At 52.3% G+C, this 17,714-nt stretch overlaps 6 protein-coding genes across 6 annotated transcripts, besides 12 other annotated features; all 6 read left to right on the top strand.

Moving 5' to 3' along the window:
• Positions 1–5: part of a sequence feature (A-rich) that runs on past the window's edge.
• Positions 6–61: 56 nt separating this feature from the next.
• Positions 62–103: a sequence feature (A-rich).
• A 162-nt stretch (positions 104–265) lies between these two features.
• Positions 266–317: a microsatellite.
• A 10-nt stretch (positions 318–327) lies between these two features.
• On the top strand, positions 328–2,271 carry TraAM80_05641 (uncharacterized protein; the record flags this gene model as incomplete). Its single annotated transcript, XM_029382514.1, has 1 exon — positions 328–2,271. One exon carries the CDS (start codon positions 328–330, stop codon positions 2,269–2,271), a length of 1,944 nt encoding a protein of 647 aa, XP_029237532.1.
• A 143-nt stretch (positions 2,272–2,414) lies between these two features.
• Positions 2,415–2,449: a microsatellite.
• A 445-nt stretch (positions 2,450–2,894) lies between these two features.
• Positions 2,895–2,930: a sequence feature (A-rich).
• Positions 2,931–2,953: a microsatellite.
• Positions 2,954–3,330: 377 nt separating this feature from the next.
• TraAM80_05640 (putative diacylglycerol kinase) lies at positions 3,331–5,313 on the top strand (the record flags this gene model as incomplete). The annotated part of the gene is made up of 1 exon (XM_029382513.1): positions 3,331–5,313. One exon carries the CDS (start codon positions 3,331–3,333, stop codon positions 5,311–5,313), a length of 1,983 nt encoding a protein of 660 aa, XP_029237531.1.
• Positions 5,314–5,352: 39 nt separating this feature from the next.
• Positions 5,353–5,403: a microsatellite.
• A 1,008-nt stretch (positions 5,404–6,411) lies between these two features.
• Positions 6,412–6,435: a microsatellite.
• A 375-nt stretch (positions 6,436–6,810) lies between these two features.
• Positions 6,811–10,884, top strand: TraAM80_05639 (uncharacterized protein; the record flags this gene model as incomplete). The annotated part of the gene is made up of 1 exon (XM_029382512.1): positions 6,811–10,884. One exon carries the CDS (start codon positions 6,811–6,813, stop codon positions 10,882–10,884), a length of 4,074 nt encoding a protein of 1,357 aa, XP_029237530.1.
• A 117-nt stretch (positions 10,885–11,001) lies between these two features.
• Positions 11,002–11,023: a microsatellite.
• Positions 11,024–11,290: 267 nt separating this feature from the next.
• Positions 11,291–11,317: a microsatellite.
• A 17-nt stretch (positions 11,318–11,334) lies between these two features.
• On the top strand, positions 11,335–13,314 carry TraAM80_05638 (glycosyltransferase; the record flags this gene model as incomplete). The annotated part of the gene is made up of 1 exon (XM_029382511.1): positions 11,335–13,314. One exon carries the CDS (start codon positions 11,335–11,337, stop codon positions 13,312–13,314), a length of 1,980 nt encoding a protein of 659 aa, XP_029237529.1.
• Positions 13,315–13,562: 248 nt separating this feature from the next.
• Positions 13,563–16,997, top strand: TraAM80_05637 (uncharacterized protein; the record flags this gene model as incomplete). Its single annotated transcript, XM_029382510.1, has 1 exon — positions 13,563–16,997. The coding sequence occupies one exon, from the start codon at positions 13,563–13,565 to the stop codon at positions 16,995–16,997; it is 3,435 nt and encodes a 1,144-aa protein (XP_029237528.1).
• Positions 16,998–17,042: 45 nt separating this feature from the next.
• Positions 17,043–17,079: a microsatellite.
• Positions 17,080–17,198: 119 nt separating this feature from the next.
• Positions 17,199–17,219: a microsatellite.
• Positions 17,220–17,409: 190 nt separating this feature from the next.
• Positions 17,410–17,712, top strand: TraAM80_05636 (putative small nuclear ribonucleoprotein; the record flags this gene model as incomplete). The annotated part of the gene is made up of 1 exon (XM_029382509.1): positions 17,410–17,712. A coding segment is annotated over one exon (303 nt), but the record flags the coding sequence as incomplete, so codon positions are not given.
• Between the last annotated feature and the right edge of the window lie 2 nt (positions 17,713–17,714).

Genomic DNA, 17,714 nt, shown 5'->3' with positions numbered 1-17,714 from the left:
TATTTGCCTTATATATATCGCAAGCTGTGGAAGTAAACTGGTTTCTTCCGACGTTGTATGGTCTTGTTGTTGTTTTTTTTTTTCGTTCTGTTGCTTTTTCTTTAAAAAATAAAGGGGGGAGGTGGTTTGTTGCCTGCTCGAGACAAAACTAGCAAGGAAGTATCGTAACAGCAACGAAGACGGGTGGTGGGGGGCGCAAGAACGTTAAGGTACGCTGAGAGTACAACGTTGACGATAGCGGGGGCAGGAGAACCTGAGCGAGCGCGTTTGTGTGTGTGTGTTTTTTTTTTTTGTGTGTGTGTCTCTCTGTGTGGGTGGAGGGCGCTGATGATGCCCTACCAACATTATTTGCATCGCAGATTTGATATTCAGCTCTCTCCTGTGGCGGCGAGTATCATTGATTGGGCACCGCCAAGCCGCGATGCCCCAGCTGTTTCCGACGTATCATCTAGCTTCCCCTCGTCAGGTGAGGGGAAGACCACCTCCGAGAATGGAGGCAGGAAGAAGCCCTTCCGTGACTGGGGACAAAAACCGGATGACGCAGAAAATTTTGCGCGTAGCTCTCAGCTTATGGAAGGCGGACCTTACGCGACCGAGAGCGGCGCTGCGGCCTCCTCGGAGGCGGGCTTAAAGCCGCATAGCTCAACAGCTCCCCTTGTGTCTGATCGTGGTTCACGGGAAGCGCGTTCCTGCCACAAGACGGCATATCTTCGTTTGTCTCAAAGTCATTGGACGGTGAATTCGTATGCCGCAACGTCTTTGCTCTCTCGTGGAACTTTTAGCTTGAATGCGGGGCTATTTTCGGATTTTGGTGTTGCGCTCGGCGCTGCTTCTTCAGCCGTTGCGTGGCCGTCACCAACGCCACAGTCCGTCGGACGCCTTTGTTTTTACGCGACGGACACATTCCAGTTGGAGTGTATTTGGCGGCGGATGCAGTGGGCGGGCGCAGTTAAGCTTTTCGGTTTGTGGCCGTCGACGGCGCTGCCTGTGTGCGAGCTTACGGGCGTGACCCCCAGAACGGATTGGTGTGTGCAGGCTGATAGGTTGCTCTTCAACTGGAGTTGGTTTTGGCGCATCTTTGTGCGAGATGAACGGAGTTGTCGTTGGAACTCGTTGATCTCTCAAAACTCCCCGGCGGAGCCACCACCTGCGTCGGAGGAGGGGCTTGACACGTGTGGGACAACCGCCGCAAAAAACGCACCACCGCCGACGAAGTGGGCGGCAGCCTCGCCATCGCACAGATACGCTGCCTCCGCCAGGCAGGATGAGAAGCATCACCCACAACCACGTGCGGTGCAGAGTCACCACGAGGGAAGTCTCGAGAAGGCAACAGCTGCTTTTGCGGTTGAAGATGAAATTGCGTACGACGACGACAGAGGCGAAATGCGTGGCGGGCGTGGACGCCTTGGTGCAAAGGCTCTGAACCATGATGTGGGAAAGAGTCCTTTGCACACCACAAGTGGCGAGGAAAACTATAGGTGGTGGTCTCTGAAGGAGCTCCGATGCGGGGCGGGCTTTGCTGTAAAGAACGACCTGGCGAGTGGCGTCAATGTCTACTGTGGTTGCAGTGGTCACTTTGGTAGGGCGCTAACTGTCTCCACACACGTGGACGTACTTCATCGTGCGTGCTGCTCCATTACATCGAACACCAAGTCACTCGATTTAGCGGCCCGCCTGCGAATGAACCTTATCACCTGGCACCGCACCGAGTTGGACGCCGGTCTGGGTTGGCGGCCATTCAAGCAGGTTCCTGGCCTCACGTGCCGGCTGTCTCGTTCCATGGGTCGCACATCTGCCGGCATCACGATCAGAGATATTGGTACTCAGTACAACAAACTGCTTTCCAGCCGGCATGCGAAGCGGGAAGAACATGCAGCGCAACAGGGGCGAGAAGGACAACTGCAGCAGCGACAACATGGACGGCGTGACCCACAAGGGAATTTGAGGGGGATAGCTTCCAATTCAACAACCTCCACAGCATGGTCATTCTCAGACTGGTACGACCCGTACATTAGGTGGATGTGGCGTCTGGGTCGGTCGATTACCGGTTCAGCCTCACTTGCCGCCTCATCGGCTGCTGCGTCTTCCGCAACGGGTGCGATAACGCATGGCCCGGGCCTCCGCAAACGCTTCTCGCAGGCCATGCTATGGGTGATTGAATACGCGGATGCGCTCTTTCGCCAAACGGAGTTTGACCTAACAATGGGTCTGGAGGAGCAGCGACATCATTCAAGAAGATTGCGCTGCTTCTTTGTTCTCTCGGCCCATTAGACAAACCGGATGGGCACGGTGAGGGGGGGAGGGGGTGGGGGGCGGTTGGCTGCGTGGTCACATAAGCAGCAAGATAAGCTCTCCCTTTCCACACACTGCATTGGAGTTGTTGTTGATGGCGGTGACAACAGGGGAAGACATTCAAAAATGAAAAAAAAAACAAGAAGAAAAGAAACAATATAATACTCATAAGGGACGCGAGGGAGGCGAAAAGAAAAACGGGAAATTTGTAGTTGTGGTTGTGACAGGGGGGGGGGGGGTGTTCTGATGTTTGCGTGTTACTCAGTGGATCGGGTGTGTGGGTTGCCTGGATGCATTTGGCGTCGCTGGTTGCCCTCATCTCCTCCTCATGCGCTGCTCTGCGGGTAAATTGTAATGCATTCTTCTACTTTCATGCGGGCCTTGCGGGCCCCTGGCGGTGATATCGTCTGCCTCTTCTTTTCCTCAGTGTTATTGTTATTGTTTTTTTTTTTTTGCTCTTTCTTTCTGTGTATGTGATTATGGCTCTCAGTGCCATGTATTGTTATTGCTTGTGCCCCATCTCGTCCTCGTGCAACTTCCAGGAAGGAAAACGTGGCCGGCACACTCACTTCTTTTCCGTTCTGTGCGTGCGTGGGTCTGCCTTTTTATTTATTATTTTTATCCCGCTTCCTTTCACGTTATTATTATTATTATTTTTTTTGGTTAGTTTTGGGTACTACTTGCTTTTCGCGAGCACAGACACCCATACATATCTACACTCACGTACACACACAGCGCGTGTGGGCGGGAGGTGTGCAAAGGGTGGCCTCCACAGTCTTTGTTGTCGTGCAACCTCGTGCGACGGCGTTACTGCCCTTTGGGCACGAAATACAGGGAACTACGTGCATAATACATAGGGAATCCGCCAAAGGAGCATAAAGGTCGAGTTTAGAAATAGATTGATAGAGAGGGAGGAAGAGGGAAGGAACCACAACGGTAGGCCTTGGCAGCCTCAGTGCATTCCCTCAATAACTAATATATCTTTATAGTTTCTACCAAAAACTGTGCTGGTGGTAGTAGTTGTGGAGACGGAGGTGTATGCAAGCGACATCTGTGGTTGTACAGGACACCAGTGAGCTGAACAGTGAGAAGCAGCCTCCAGGGGAGTGCCTGCAAGCATATTCCTCGACCAGCTGCTTAACACAGGAAATATGCGCTTTAGAAGAGAACGATGCAGGGGCGTCCATAATCCCCAGGCGGGGCTCTATGCATTTAGCGGACTCGATACATGAGGCAAATAACTTCACAACGTTACTGGCGCCGAGTAATGCCTTCTCCAGTGGACCGTTGGATGCGGCGGAAAATGCCAATGTGTTGAGTCATCCAAGCAGCATGACACCCTCTTCTACGCCACGTGAGACTGGCTACGAGTACGTGTTCGGGGTTGTAAACCCCAGTTCGGGCGAAACTGGGATAGTTCAATATGTGTTGCGCTCTATGCGTGAATTGCTTGGGGCGAATCGCGTTATGACGCTTGACGCACCGCTTTTTGCAAACCCGGCCCCACTTGTTGAGGCTATTCGCAACTACGCCGTGCATTTTGGCTGTCAGGGTTCAAACAGTACAGTCATAAGAGGCGGCATTGAGGGCAGCAAAAACGCAGCAGCAGCAGCTGCTGCTGCTTGTAGTGGTGGTTGCGGCACTGAGTTGGAGCGGCGTGGAACGGTCATTGTGTGTGGTGGTGACGGCACGGTAGCCTTCGTCATGGAGCAGCTGGATGCCGTGTATGAGATGATCAAAAGCGCGACGATGGCATCCAGTGGGACTGGAATGGGCCATTTAAAACGGCGTGTCTTGCTCCCTGCAGTGGCTGTTCTTGCGCTTGGAACAGGCAATGACTACTCCAACTGCATGGGGTTCGGCAGCGGCTACTTGCATCACAAGCTCTCGGGTCTCTGCTGTTGCATGGAAAACACCATTGAGCCGCTTGTTCGGCACGCTGTTACTGCGCCTGCGATTCCGTTTGACCGATGGACAGCGCGGCTGGTGCCACTCACAGCAATTTGGGAGCAACAGCAAAAACAACAACAGAGACGTCAAACCCTGCAAAAGTCGGGGACGGAGAAAACAGGAGCATATTTAAGTGTTAATACGCGGAGGGGCGACACAATGGCGGAGGCGGAGAAGAACAAGGGCGGAAGGCATGAAGAACAGGAGGCGGTGACGGCGGACATAGTAGATTTGCGTGCGCTGGACTGGGATGCGCTGGACGCTGCTGGGGCGTGCATGAAGTATAATTTTATAAATTATTTTAGTATAGGCTTTGACGCGTATGTGGTTCAAAAATTTGACGCCTTTAGGAGGAAACACCTTAAGTTTTGCTCAACACGGATGCATAACAAACTCGTGTATGCCACGTACAGCTTGAAGGCGCAGTTTCGTTGCTCATCGCTGCGTTCATCCATCTCCAATGTATGTATTCCGCAGCTGACGGGGTGTGTTTCAAGCCACACCGATGGATCTCAAAGACCCGATGAACAAATACAAGGAAACACATCTATTGTGACCATCTCTCTCCCCAAAAGCAGCAAGACATTGCTAGTCACGAATGTTAGCTCCTACGCCGCTGGAACACGTCCGTGGAGGGAGGAAAAGGGTCACCTGTATCGTGACGACCATGCCACAAACTCCATGGTTATCACTCCTGTGTGCGTGAATGATCGTTTGATGGAGGTGCAGGCTGTCGGTGGTCTTTTTCAAATGGGGTTGCTTCAGATGGGGATCGGCCAGGGCGCCTCTAAACTGGCACAGACTCGGGAACTGTTTCTGTTTGTTCTCTGCAAATCAACAGACATTGCCCGGAGTCCGACGTCACTGAAGAGTGTGGAGACGACGCCGGGAAGGGTGGGGGATGAGGAGCACACACCGCTTTGCATGCAAATTGACGGTGAAGCTATTGGGAGGATTACACACCCGACTGTGGTTTACATCACCGAGTTGCATAAACCTCGTGTGTATGTGCGCTGCCGCAATCCAAGTGTGGTCCGACACCACGTTCAGGACGAAGATCTTGTAATTTAGCTTAGGGTGGATGCTGCCTCATAGGCGCTTGCAGTTCCATGTTGTTGTTGTTGCTGTTGTTTTTCTGTTTGCTTGTTTGTTTTTGCTGTTCCTGCCTGATACTACTAGTACTACCCACGCGGGGAAGTGGGGTGGGGGTGGGTGTGGAGAGGGTGCACTGGCGGTTACGCGGGTGTTCTCTAACGAACGACTGCCATGCTGTGAATCCGTAACGAAAACCCTCTTACCGTCGCCATGTCTTATTTGAGTTTGTTTGCCCCTCTAAGCGTCTGTATTGTTGGATAAATTCAATTTGAAATTCGAGAGTTGGACGCAGATTAAACCCAGCCCCCATCTTGTTTGTTGTCTCTCTCTTTCTCTCTCGTTGACGGAGTAAGGGGGAGAAAACAGGGCCTCCGCCAGGCGCGTACATCTTTCCACTCTTTTGGTGCCATATGAAGGCGGTAAAGGGAAGGACCAATACATGGCAAATCACACGCCTTGGATCTTTATTGTGGTCGCTGGAGTGCCGCTCTTCATGTCATACACCAAGGCGATGCGCATAGACGCGAAAGAAACCCATGAGATTCAGATGCGTGTGAAGTACCGCGCTGAGTTCTGGGCAAAGGGCAACGAATTTGTTCAGCTTCACAGCAGTTATGTGACGAGGCAACTGATGGATACGGCTGACACGATGATTGGAGAGGAATGCACGGGGTCAAAGGCTGATGCAGCAGTCAATGATGTACGACCGTGGTGGCGTGCGTGGGGGTGAACCCGCAGTGACAAGCAACAGCAGTAATGAACACGACGAGGGTGTAATATGTCTGTGTGTGTTGGGGAATAAATGTAGATGTAGCGGGGAATACGAGTATAAAAGGCTCCCACTCTCCTCCTGTTCAGAAACGGCCATGCATGTGTGTAATGGCTCTACCGAACGTGCACCTAGTTGTCTACCTAATTGTCTCCCACAGCCATTCATTTGTCTTTGTGGCTTATTATCATCTGCCTGCTTGGAAGGTTGATGATAAAGCTGGTGCTGTTTTTTTTTCTTTTCGCTATCTGCGGCTGTGTTGAAGCTGGTTATTCACTGTGATGAACACGAGGTCAAAGGGCCGAGTTGTTGTTGTTGTTGTTGTTGTTTCTTTGTGCGTGCCTTCGGTGGGGCGAACGCGAGCTTGGCTACCGCGCTTCGTATGATTTGCACACCGTGTGCAATGGGAGACACATTTCTTGAACGTTTCTATTTCTCTCTCTGAGAATGTAGGAGAAGCAGCCACAGCGAGGAGTTTTTGATTGGAATACAAAGACAAGAAGGGGACGTGCAGAAGCGGTGCGTGTTGGCTGGTATTGCTGCGTGCGTCTGCACACGCGTGCTCCAGTCAGTGGGTGGGGAGAGGCTCGAGACGCCATAAAAAACGCGGAGTGGGGTGGTGGAGGAAAGCGTAAAACACAAAGAGAGAAAAAGGGAGGGAGGGGGGACGCGTGGTGTGCGCGGCGGCGGGAGGAGTAAAAAACATGAGCTGCCGAAATTCCGGGGGGAGGCTTTCAGTGGATCAGCGAGTTGTGGCGGGGAATGATGCGGCGTGGACCTCCACCACACAAGCGGCTGCTCCGAGGGCTCAGACGGAGCGACATGAGGTGTGGCGCGACGTCTACGGCACCCGCTGCAGTGTAACGTCCGCCACCGCAGCAGAGGAATTTAAGATGCGGAGTTCCATGAAGAAGAAAGCGCATGGTGCCAGGAGCTCTACTGCTTGTGGTGGCGGGCTGCAGAAGGCAACAGAGGCGACATTATGTTGCGGTGCAAAAACAGACTTTAATCTCTCACACCGGGAGCTGTTGGGACGTTGCTGGGAGACAACCGATGTGGAGCGTCTCACCGACTTCCTCGCGGGCAACGTCCCGAAGAGTGTGCATGAGACACTGTCGCGCTCAAGTTTTGCTCTACTCCCCAAGCAACGTGGGGGGATGTCGTCCACGACGGTCTCCTCGCCTGATGTGCATACCGTGCAGTTGCTAAAATCCCCCGATGGACGCACTAGCCGTTCTGCACGTAGCAGCACCAGCAGCTGCAGTAGATGGGGTATTCAAAAGCGTTCGCATTGGGTCTCTCTAATCCAGATTCCACCACCGGGCTCAACGCAAAATACTATTTTTTCCGTGCCGAAAAAAGCTGGAGGTGGCGCACGCGAGAAGAAGGTAACCTCACCAGGTTGCTTGTGGTGTGGAGGGGGTACGGTGTCAGGCAAGCTTAGGGGAAGCTGCGGGCGTTTGTCTCGACTGCTTTGCCTGACGCGTCAAAAAATAAAAAATGTTGACTTTGTTATTCCCTCTCCAGACACCGATGTGGCGGAGTGTGGATATGCTGGGGCGAAAAACACATTTGCCTACCGGCTTATAAAGTTGCCTTCAGTAGAAAAAAATACTGCCTTTCTACAGAAGCATGGGCTTAGTCCATGCTTTGGTACCTGTTTACATCGATGGGATCGCGTAGATTTCTTTTCACCAAATATTCACTCTCTTGCCCTTGCTGCGTCTTTGACCCAGCCGAAATCCGTCACAGGCCCCTTAGCGCATGTACTTTCTTGCTACTCCCCCTCCATTAGAGGGAATGCAAGCCCTGACCCGGGGGGTGCCTCGGTTAGCGCGAACAAGAGGGCGGAACCCGTTGTTTTAGTAGAGGGTTTTTCGTGCGTTACCTCACAAACTTCTACAGAGTCTGTGGAGTTCACTGAACATCCATCACGTTTTCCAGAAAAGAGTCTTCATTGCCACTGCCTCGCATTTTTCACAAACTACCTACAAGAGCTTCAGGCTGGTGCGGAGTCTCTCCAGTCAACGGCTCTGACATCGGGTGTCTCCTCACGGGACGTGGAAAATATGCTTGAGGGAACCTCTGGCCATACAGGCGGGCCCCCTTTGCAGGCGTCGTCGGTTCTCCTCGGGAGTTTTTTTCACAAGAGTATTGATTGCAATGCGTCTACATCCACTTTGGCAGCCAATGCCCCTGCTACTCCTTTTTGTCTGTTGCAGACGGAAAGTGATGTACAGAAGATAGCGTCAGGTGCCACGGAGTCTGCTTCTTTCAGTGAAAACAAACTACATTCACCCTTTTTGCGAGATGATGCAGGGAGCGGAGTGGCGACTGCGCGTTCGGTGTTTGAGTCCTGTCAGCCAACTGCGCCTAAGACAGTCCTTTCAAGTGTTATTGTTAGCTCTTTTGAGCTCTTCATTGATCTTGTCAATTGGAAGAAGAGGAGATATCCTCTGTCAGTCATCCCCTATAGTAAAACGACGTCATCCACTCGAAATAAGTATGGGGAGGGCACTGTAACGAGAGTCATGTACGGCGGGGTGCTTGTTGTGGAGTGTAACAATCATATGGCTGTGCAGAGTCTGGAAATGGCGCTTAAAAAGGAGCAATGGCTGGGTAAAAAGAAGAATCTTGCGGTGTCAAGAGAAACGAACTGGTTGTCTCGAGGTGATGGCAGCACTGGTCGCTGTCGCAATGCGGAAGGGACGGTATCCAGCGCCGATTGCATTCGCATCTCGAGCAGCAACGATCCACGGTTTGGTGAGGGTGTGCAGTCTGATGACCCCAAACAACTTGGGAGCTACCGCGTTGTGTACTACGTGGGTGGTGAGAGGGAGCATAGTTGGGACTCAGACTCCAACGTGCAAGGACAACCCCCCACTTTTGGTACCGTTAGCGCTCACACAGGGCACTGTCCCCTAACCCCGTGGTTAGAGCTGGAAAAAGTGGTGGAGCTTGCCTCTTCATGGGCCAGGCGTCTTCTCTCCAACCCCAAGTTAGTGGAGCCGATTGCGGTGTATGTACAACGGTTTGTCGGTATTATTCCTTTTCTGTACTCGCCATACGATAGGAGGAAAGATCCGGATACAAGGGCTGTAGTAACACCTTGTGGCACCTCAAGGGAAATCTTATCATCTTCCTCGGCATCTATTCGTGTAGCTGATGATGAAAACCCAGCTTCCCTTACCATGGCAGTCTACACTCCGTCTGCCCCTAGTGTACGCAATACGTGCCGTCCAATGGCACGCTCTGTAGTGGACGATGCACACTTATCTGCATCTACGCCTACAGAAAGGACACCTATCACTCCCGTTGCGTCACATCGACCGAGGAGCATTGCACGTAAACAACCCCTCACTGAATCCTTGTACGGAATCCAAGGAGCAGAAGCGGGGATAGACGTTATGCCAATTGTACGCGAAGAGTCGAACTCAACATACACCAGTGGTCTTCCTTATGAGAAGGACGACGGTGAGGCGATATGGGAGATATGCATGCTGGAGACAACGGCTCTGGAGGCTGAGCTAAAGATGGCTGTTAAGGCTGCTCAAGAAGCAGAAGAAGAGTACAGTAAAATAATGGGCATCATTCACAGTTTGCGGCAAGCCTTTTTGCCCAATTCTCAATTGGAGCAATTAGAATCAATATGCACCTATCTAGCGACCCTTATTTATGAAACGGAGGAGATACCAGAGCAAAATGCTTGCATTGATGGTCCTGACTGGTTTCCCTGCCTCGCGGCAGTTTTGACAAACCCACATCATTCTCTTCGTGGTATTAACATTCTCTCTCCTTTGGATTACGGATCCTCTCCACAGCTTGGGATGCTAGCTGGTCTATTTTACCATGAGTATGCGATGACCTCTATTACGAGGCTTATTTTACAGTGTGACTTTTTCTTTGCTGAAGGTGACCCGGAAAATTGTCCGGGTCACCTTGAAGTATCACACCGAGATATCGCTTTGTGGAAAATTATATGTCGTTTGTCATCGAAAGGGGTCAATCTAACTAAGCTTTATTTCTTATGCCTGTCGATGTTGCATGCGGATGCGTATCGGCGAGGTCCGCCTTTTTTTCTAACCCGACAGCAGCTGCGAGGGGTGCTGTTCACACTGCTGGGGTCCATCGTGGAGAACAACCAACAACCACAATTTACACTTCAATTGACGGATACCGGAGATCACTTTTGCAAGCGACGTCTATCCAAAACTCGGAGGTTTTTATGTGCCATCTCGGGTATATTGAAACGCAGAACGATCAAAGATGGAGGTGGTAATAATAGTCATGATAATGATACTGTCGGTGACGACGCGAATTGGCTTCATCAGGAGGATAACGCAGTGCAGGGTCGAAAGAGGGATTCTTTCTGGACACGTATGCCAGAGGCGTTACTTGTTGGTGAGGAGCAGGAGGCGGTTAAACGTGCATGGGTTGAGGCGGAGCGCCGGCCTTATTGTATGCTATTGCGCCATCGTGAGTCGGCTGCCCCTCTCTGGTCCGTGCCCTACGGGGCTTGCCCTCACGATACTCATCATGAGCAGGATGACTTAGGCCAAGTGTCAGCTGATGGGAGGCCGTGGGTCTATGGACTTGAATCGAGTAACACACAACTAGCGGCAATTTACGAGTTCATTGTGGATGCGTTTCTCCATTCACACTTCATTGTTGAGGAGATGCAAAAGTTTATTGATCACTACAACAAACGGAGTAATAGCAGGAAGGAATCGGAGGGCGGAAACGTGGCTGGGAAGAAAAGAGTGACACTTTTGATGTAGCTTGCCGCCGCAGCCACACCATTCAAGATGGGGGGTGGAAGGGATGGAACTATGTCTCAGCATCACTGTTGTTATGGCGTGTATTGCAAACCGCAAGGATGAGAAGCCGCGATGAGCACAACAACAACAACAAAAAAAAAATATATATGAGGAAAAACGGGAATTGTTTGGGCTCACATGCATATATTCGCATGTATCCCCCTCTTCTTCTACACATGATGACTTTATCTATTTTTTTTTTCTTTTAGGGTTTTCTACTCATGCAGTTATTTGTACGTTTTTTTTGTCATTTTATTGCGTTGTTCTCCTATGGGTGTATGCGCATGCAAATGCTCTTTGCGATCCCCCCATCTCCTCTGCCTCTTTTATCCCCCTCACACATATACACAGGTGCAGGGTGGGAGGGATATATATATATATATATATATATATAGCAGGAAGAAGCCATTCATGCATGTGAAGTCAACATACATGCGGCAGCCTTTGGAACGCCAACACATGTCGCTGATGAGGTTGCTGGGTACGTGTGCGAGGAGACCACCCTCTCAGCGTTGGTTTACGCTTATTCTGCTTCTGCTGCTGCTCTTGTTGTTGTTGTTTTCGTTCCTTTTGATACCGACACCCTTTCATGTCCCAGGCGGCGATGACTATTATGCCACCGCCGCTGCCGCCACCACTCTCCGTGGCATCACTGTCTATTTTGATGTGAATGCCAGCGATGGTGGCGTACAACCGACGGCCCACACGAGGTACTCGCGGACCTTTATTTTACCGTACGGCGGTACGGAGGAGGGGGGAGAAGAAGTAGGGGGCTCAGGTGATGCTGGCAATGACATTGATATGAAAGTGCAGGACGACATGGGGATGCGGCTACAAGCTGCTGGCTATCGCCTTTACGGGAATGTGTGCCTTGTGAGGAATGGGACGAGGCTGCGACTCCATCGCCGTTTGGAGGAAAAAATGCTGCAAAGAGACGTTGCTTTTATCGTACACGGTGATCAGTGTGACACTGGTGGGTTGAGTCGAGAGATGACATCTCTCTTTGCATGGTTGCAGCAGTGGAAGTTGCTGTTGGAGGGACGCAACGAGTCGCGTCTCCCTCTCTGCACAATGGGGAAAGAAGGGGATAGAGTTTCGTGCACGATCACCATTCTTATTGCTGTGGCCAGTGATGGAAGTGGCCGCTGTATGCGTAAGGATAAGTTGAATTTTTACCACTTTCATCTGCTCCATTGGATTCGTGTGGTGACGGGTCGTTTTCACCTGTCGCCGTGGTGGAGCAATGATGGCAGTGCTGCGGATAACATGGCTAATGCTCGTTACGTGGTGGTTAAACTGTCAGCTGGTAGGACGCAGACTTCAGCGTCGCTGAAGTTGTCATCGTCGCGTACTTTGGGATGTTATTCATATGCCGCGCGAACGGAGAAGGGATCGTTACGTTGGTTTCCCTCCACATCGTTGGCGCACCGTTTTCGTCAGCGATGGTTGCAATACTTGCACCATCAATACAGTCAAAAGGAACCTTTGAGGTCAGACCCAGTTCAGGCTTTCGCTGCCATGTGGGGCACGCAGCCACTTTCCCCAGTGCTGCGCCGTATGATTCTTGGCGCCGTTGTGAATACTACGGCGCCGACGACTTGTTCTAGTGGGAAGGAAGTTCATAGCGTTAGAAATGAGAGTGAAGCAGCTTCCATGCCGTCTGCTCGTCGCCACAGCAAACGTTTAGCAGGGGCTATCAAGCCTCGAACACTAACAGAGGTGGCTTCCTTGCGTGACGCAGGTCCGCTGAGGCTTACAGTCTTGCTGCCTCACGCAACGGAGCAGTACGACGTGAAGAAGCTGGTTTTGTACCTGCACGAGAAGTTTGGGCGGGTGAGTCGCATTCAGCTTCTTTATATTTTTGGCGAGGGACCAGCATGTGCTGACGTGGAACAGGTGGTGGTATCTTGTGTGCATGACGACTATCTTGAGGTGCTGCGGGTGCTGGCGTCGACGGATCTTTTGATTACTCCACATGGTGCGGCGCTGGCCTCGATGGTGGCAATGCAGCCGGGGAGTGTTGTGATTGAGCTTTTTCCGCGTTACTGTCGTTCCTTTTTGTACCTGGAGTTGGCTGTGGCGATGCATGTCGTGTACGTTAGCCACGAGGGCAAGGACCAGGGGGCTGCCAAGGCGCACACTCTGCCTGGCACGGGCGATGCTGAGGGGTCGATGCCGTGGGACGCGGGGGGAAACGCGTCCACGTCTGCGGCTGTGGGTGGTATGCCCCAGCGTCCACTGCAGCATCCTCATCCCGGGGCAGCGTGTCGTGATCGGCGTACTACAGACATCTCCGCCGTTCGGCTTTATCACTTGGTGAAGAACGGCCTCTCGTCGGTGTGGTTGCGCAACGGTCGCTTCTCTGGCGTCATGGTCTTTGACCGCCGTTGAGACAAAATCTTCTTTCTTAACTCCCCAACGAGCAAAAAGTGTGGGGGACGGAGGGAGAGAGGGGGAAGTGAGTTGTGTTACTTTTTAAGTAGTTTCAGCTGAAAGTGAACACACGTATCTTTCTGGCTGGTCTTTTGGTTATTACTTTCGGATGGTTTGCCATTTTTTTAAATTTTTTTCTCCCTTTGCACGTCTGTGAAGTCGGTTCGTGTAAGAAGGACGACACGTTGGAGTGTAGAGGGGCGTGCATGTCTTCGTCCAGTTTGTCATGGGGCGTTTTGGGGGTAACGGGGAGCGCAGCCACGAAGGGTTTTGGTGGCAGCAGCGATTCCAGCCCAAGCACGGCGTCCGAGAGCCCACAAAAGTCAATGCTAGACAGCGAACAACGACAACAGCATCAGGAGGCGAATGCGCAGTTCTTGCCCAATATTCCATCCTCGAAGGGCGGCGAGGTGTTTCTGCGTGCATCTTTTCTAGGGTCTTCAAGCCGTAAAAGTAGTGGGAGGGGTAGCGAGAAGGACCAGAGGTCTCAATTGCGAATTCCAAGGATCGATAATGGACGTGGGGGCATGAGGCAGCAAGTGGCGCTATGTAAACAGTGGATTGAGTTGCATTGCGAGGAGCAGACGAGGGCGCAGGCGCTTGTCAAGGCTGCACAAGAACTCTCCTACGATACCATGGTGCGGTGTGACTCCGCTATTGTGGAGGATGGCTATGAGCAGATGCATCTGCTGGCACGAAAGACGGCCGTTAGTTGCTTTCTTTTGGATGAAATTGTAAAGGCACTCCCACGGCATGAGATTCTTAGGCGGTGTGTGGGTTTTTTGCTTGGTGCCGTGTACGTGTCTGACACGCAGGAGATGCGAGACGTGCTTGGAGGCACAGTGGAGTACCCACGCCTGTTGGAGGATTGCTCTTTAGACCCCACCACCCGCGCGCTGCTCGCCCAGTACGCACGCAAGACATACTTCATTGCCCATCACGAGCTGACGCAAAAGTTGATCGCCCACGCCCACTTCAACGCTTCCCACCTGCAGCACTTCAAACGCCTTCCGCGTGTCTTTGCGTTGATGAATAAAAACTGGATCAAGTCGTTTCTACGCAATGTATTAAAGGCATGGCAGCACATGTGTCGCATGCGGCGACAAACTGAACAGAAGCACCGCGCGAGGTGGGCACGGCGACTTGCGGCAGGGCTCATAAGGGCGGGTGTGCGACATTGGCGAGTGTATGCGAATCTCCGGCTGCAAGGGGCCGCGGCTGCGGAGAGCATGAAGACACTTATTGAAGGTCTAAAGCAGAGCGTCCAAGGCCTTGAGAATGGGATCCAGGTCCTCTTGGAGGAGAGCACGCGGCTAAGCGCGGAAATTGAAGCGAAGGGGGACCTCCACGTCGAGTTTGAGAAACGCATTGCCGAGATGGAGCAGGAGTACAAGGGAAAATTGGAGCATGTGCGGCAGATGGATCAGGTTGGTAGCTGCTTGTTGGACTCGCTTCTGCTCAAGACACCGTTTCCAGCGACGAGCGAGATGCTCTCGCCGCTGGAGGTGCTTGTCCTGTGGGCCAACACAACACTTCTGGAGAGCCCCCTCGGCTCACTCTTCCTCAGTACCACGGAAGGGGACTTTGCAAACTCTATCGACAACGTCATGACGGGTCAGCAATGGCATCAAGTTAAGGTGAGCGACGTCTCTGAGGATGACCTCCCCTTCACGCCGTTGCTGGCGGAGACGCTGACAGTGAACCTGCCGATGCACCGCTTTTTGGCACTTATTCGCGCAATGGATTTTGACGCAGGCCCCAGCAAGGAGGACCTCAAAAAGGTGTGCACCCTGGACATGCGGCTGCGGTCGCTGCGGTCAAGAATGGAGACGCAACACGAGTCGGTGGACCTGGCAGATCCGGAAACGACCGCGGTGTTGGAGTCGGAGACAATCGTGGGACGCACTCTCGTGGACGCATACACAGCACTCACAGGCACCGATTGCATTGTGACAGGGGACCAGTTGATGACACGGAGGCGTGGCATTCAGCTGGTGTTTCTTGCAGGCCTTATGCGGTATTTTTCCAATTGGATGGAGAACCAGGTGCGGAAGCAACGCTCTACCGACGAGTCACAGCAAACATTCGCCACAACCCAATCACCATCTTCTACCAACGTGAATGTGGCGGGAGATGCGGGGAAGGAGAAGCGGGAGGCGTCCACGTCTGAGAATCACTTGGGTGTACGTGACAAGAAATATTCTGAGTGGTATCATCCCCCGCAGAATCACCTTGGCTGGATGGCGAGAGTTGAGAGCCAGCGGCGGTGGATTGCTGCCTCGTTGAGTGCGTTGCATGAGGCACTGAACCTGGCTGTTGAGACTTACACCCTCATCCCGACGGAGGTGCAGGAAGACACACCGGATTTTATGGAAAACGTAAACCTGAAGAGGTTGTCGGACATTCTTCCAAAGGAGGCGATTGCATCAAGCGCCTTTTTTCTTCGTCTCGCGCGTGTTGTTGAAAATGCACTTCCCAAACTGAGAGCTCTCTTCCTGCAATACGCACGAGTAGATCGTGCTGCCGATGGCAGAACCATTGGGCCTCGGTACATCAACTTCATCGACTTTTGGCGTTTGCTGTGTGACTGCCGTGTGATTGGGGGCCCAGGGAAACTCCACCGTGCTGTGGTGCGCCACATCGCTGGGAACGTCTACGGAAGCAACGAGGAAGCTGCTGGTGGTAAACATTCCAGCGGGGGGGGCGCCCCAACGATGTCGCAGAGAAAAGGCCGTTCTGTGCTGCTGTCGTCGGACATTGATGTGAGGGGTTCATACTACAGGTTGCGTTTCGGTGCCTCCGGGTTCATGGAGATGCTTTTGCGCTGTGCTCAGGCGTGGGACAACCTGAAACATCGGCAGATGGAAAAGAAGCTGGAATCCTCTCAGCGGAGGATACTCACAGCTAAGGTTGGTGCCATGACACCAGCCACAGAGGCATCGCTCATGGTAATAGAAGAGGCGGTGATAGATTCTGACGCGGGGGAGGCGGTGGAAGAGGCGAAGGAGATCCATTACGATACATACGACATGACGTGGGCACTGCGCCCAGCTGCGGTGCGGGATTTTTTTCACGAGTGGATTATTCCGCATGGTTTTCGTGGTCCGACGCTGGATCCGTTTCGCCGTGCCATGCGCCACCCCAAGCTGAGGGACCACATTATGGCAAACTTCGATATCCTCTTTGGTTTTTTTACGGCCTATTCGAGTCCAAAGGAGGCATGCGGCTTGCCTGTGAGGCTACCAGATATGGAGACAAGTATGCGGAGGTTGCTGCAGGACAGGTCCACGACCACTCTTCACCTATCCAAAACTGGTACCACTGGCAACTTGAGTGCGTATATACCGAGCAATAATGTAGGCATTGTACGCGTCATGACCGTGAAGGCTGTACAACGCATTGCGGAGGATTTTGACTGGTTGCGTATTCGTCGCGTGACGCCAAGTGTCATTGAAAGAGTTTTTATTGCGGTAAATGCCGACACGGAACACGAGCCCGATGTCATCTTCTACCCCGAATGGCTCGATTTACTGTGCGTCATGGCGCAGTACTATGACCCTGACCCAACACGACCCCTCCATGAGAAGGTTCCCCCCTTTCTGGAGGAGTACGTCCTGCGGTACTACAGAAACACATACTGAGAGGCGGAAGAGCAGGTATGGCATGCGTTCAACGTTTTTTTTTTTTCTGTCTGTCTGTCTGTCTGTCTCTGTTTGTGTGTGTTTTCTTTTCCACATGGATGTGGAGTTTTGTCTCGGATTTTCCACCTTCTCCGTCTCTGAAAGGGCGGGGTGGGGGTAGGCAAGGCAGTTGGAGAATGTAAACAAAGGAAGAAGTGAGGAGTGTGTGTGTGTGTGTGTGTGCGCTGCAGATATAATATACCGACACTTTTTTTTCTCACACCAACTTGTCTCTTCTTTGTTTTCTTTTTTGTGCACGTGCTTTCTCTTTTTTTTTGCTTTTGACAGCCCTGTTGTTTGTACATACACGCGTGCACATTACGGGTGTTTTCTGCATTTAGGGGGAGGCGTGAAACGTAACTGTTGTGGACCGATGGAGGGAGCGGCAGTGCTGACAATACCGTCCGTGCTGGCTACCGGGGGGTATTTGCAGCATTCTCTGGTGTGTGTGGAGTTAACGAACGGCATCGTGTTGACGGGGCGTATTCTTCAAATAGATGCAGTGACAATGAACATGAAGCTGGACGCCATTACGGATATCGCTGTTTGTCGTCGCCGTTCTGGTGCGGAGGGCGCAAAGGTGGAGTGGGAGACGGATCCGGCAGCGCTGCGGTGCACTAGCAGTGTTGTTCTCCGTGGTTGCCACATTCGTTACATGGACTTCATCGACGAAGAGAC

Source organism: Trypanosoma rangeli, assembly GCF_003719475.1.
Source record: "Trypanosoma rangeli strain AM80 chromosome Unknown Tra_15.4_contig_00188, whole genome shotgun sequence".
Lineage (NCBI taxonomy): Eukaryota > Euglenozoa > Kinetoplastea > Trypanosomatida > Trypanosomatidae > Trypanosoma > Trypanosoma rangeli.
This window is presented reverse-complemented; position numbering and strand designations above follow the sequence as displayed.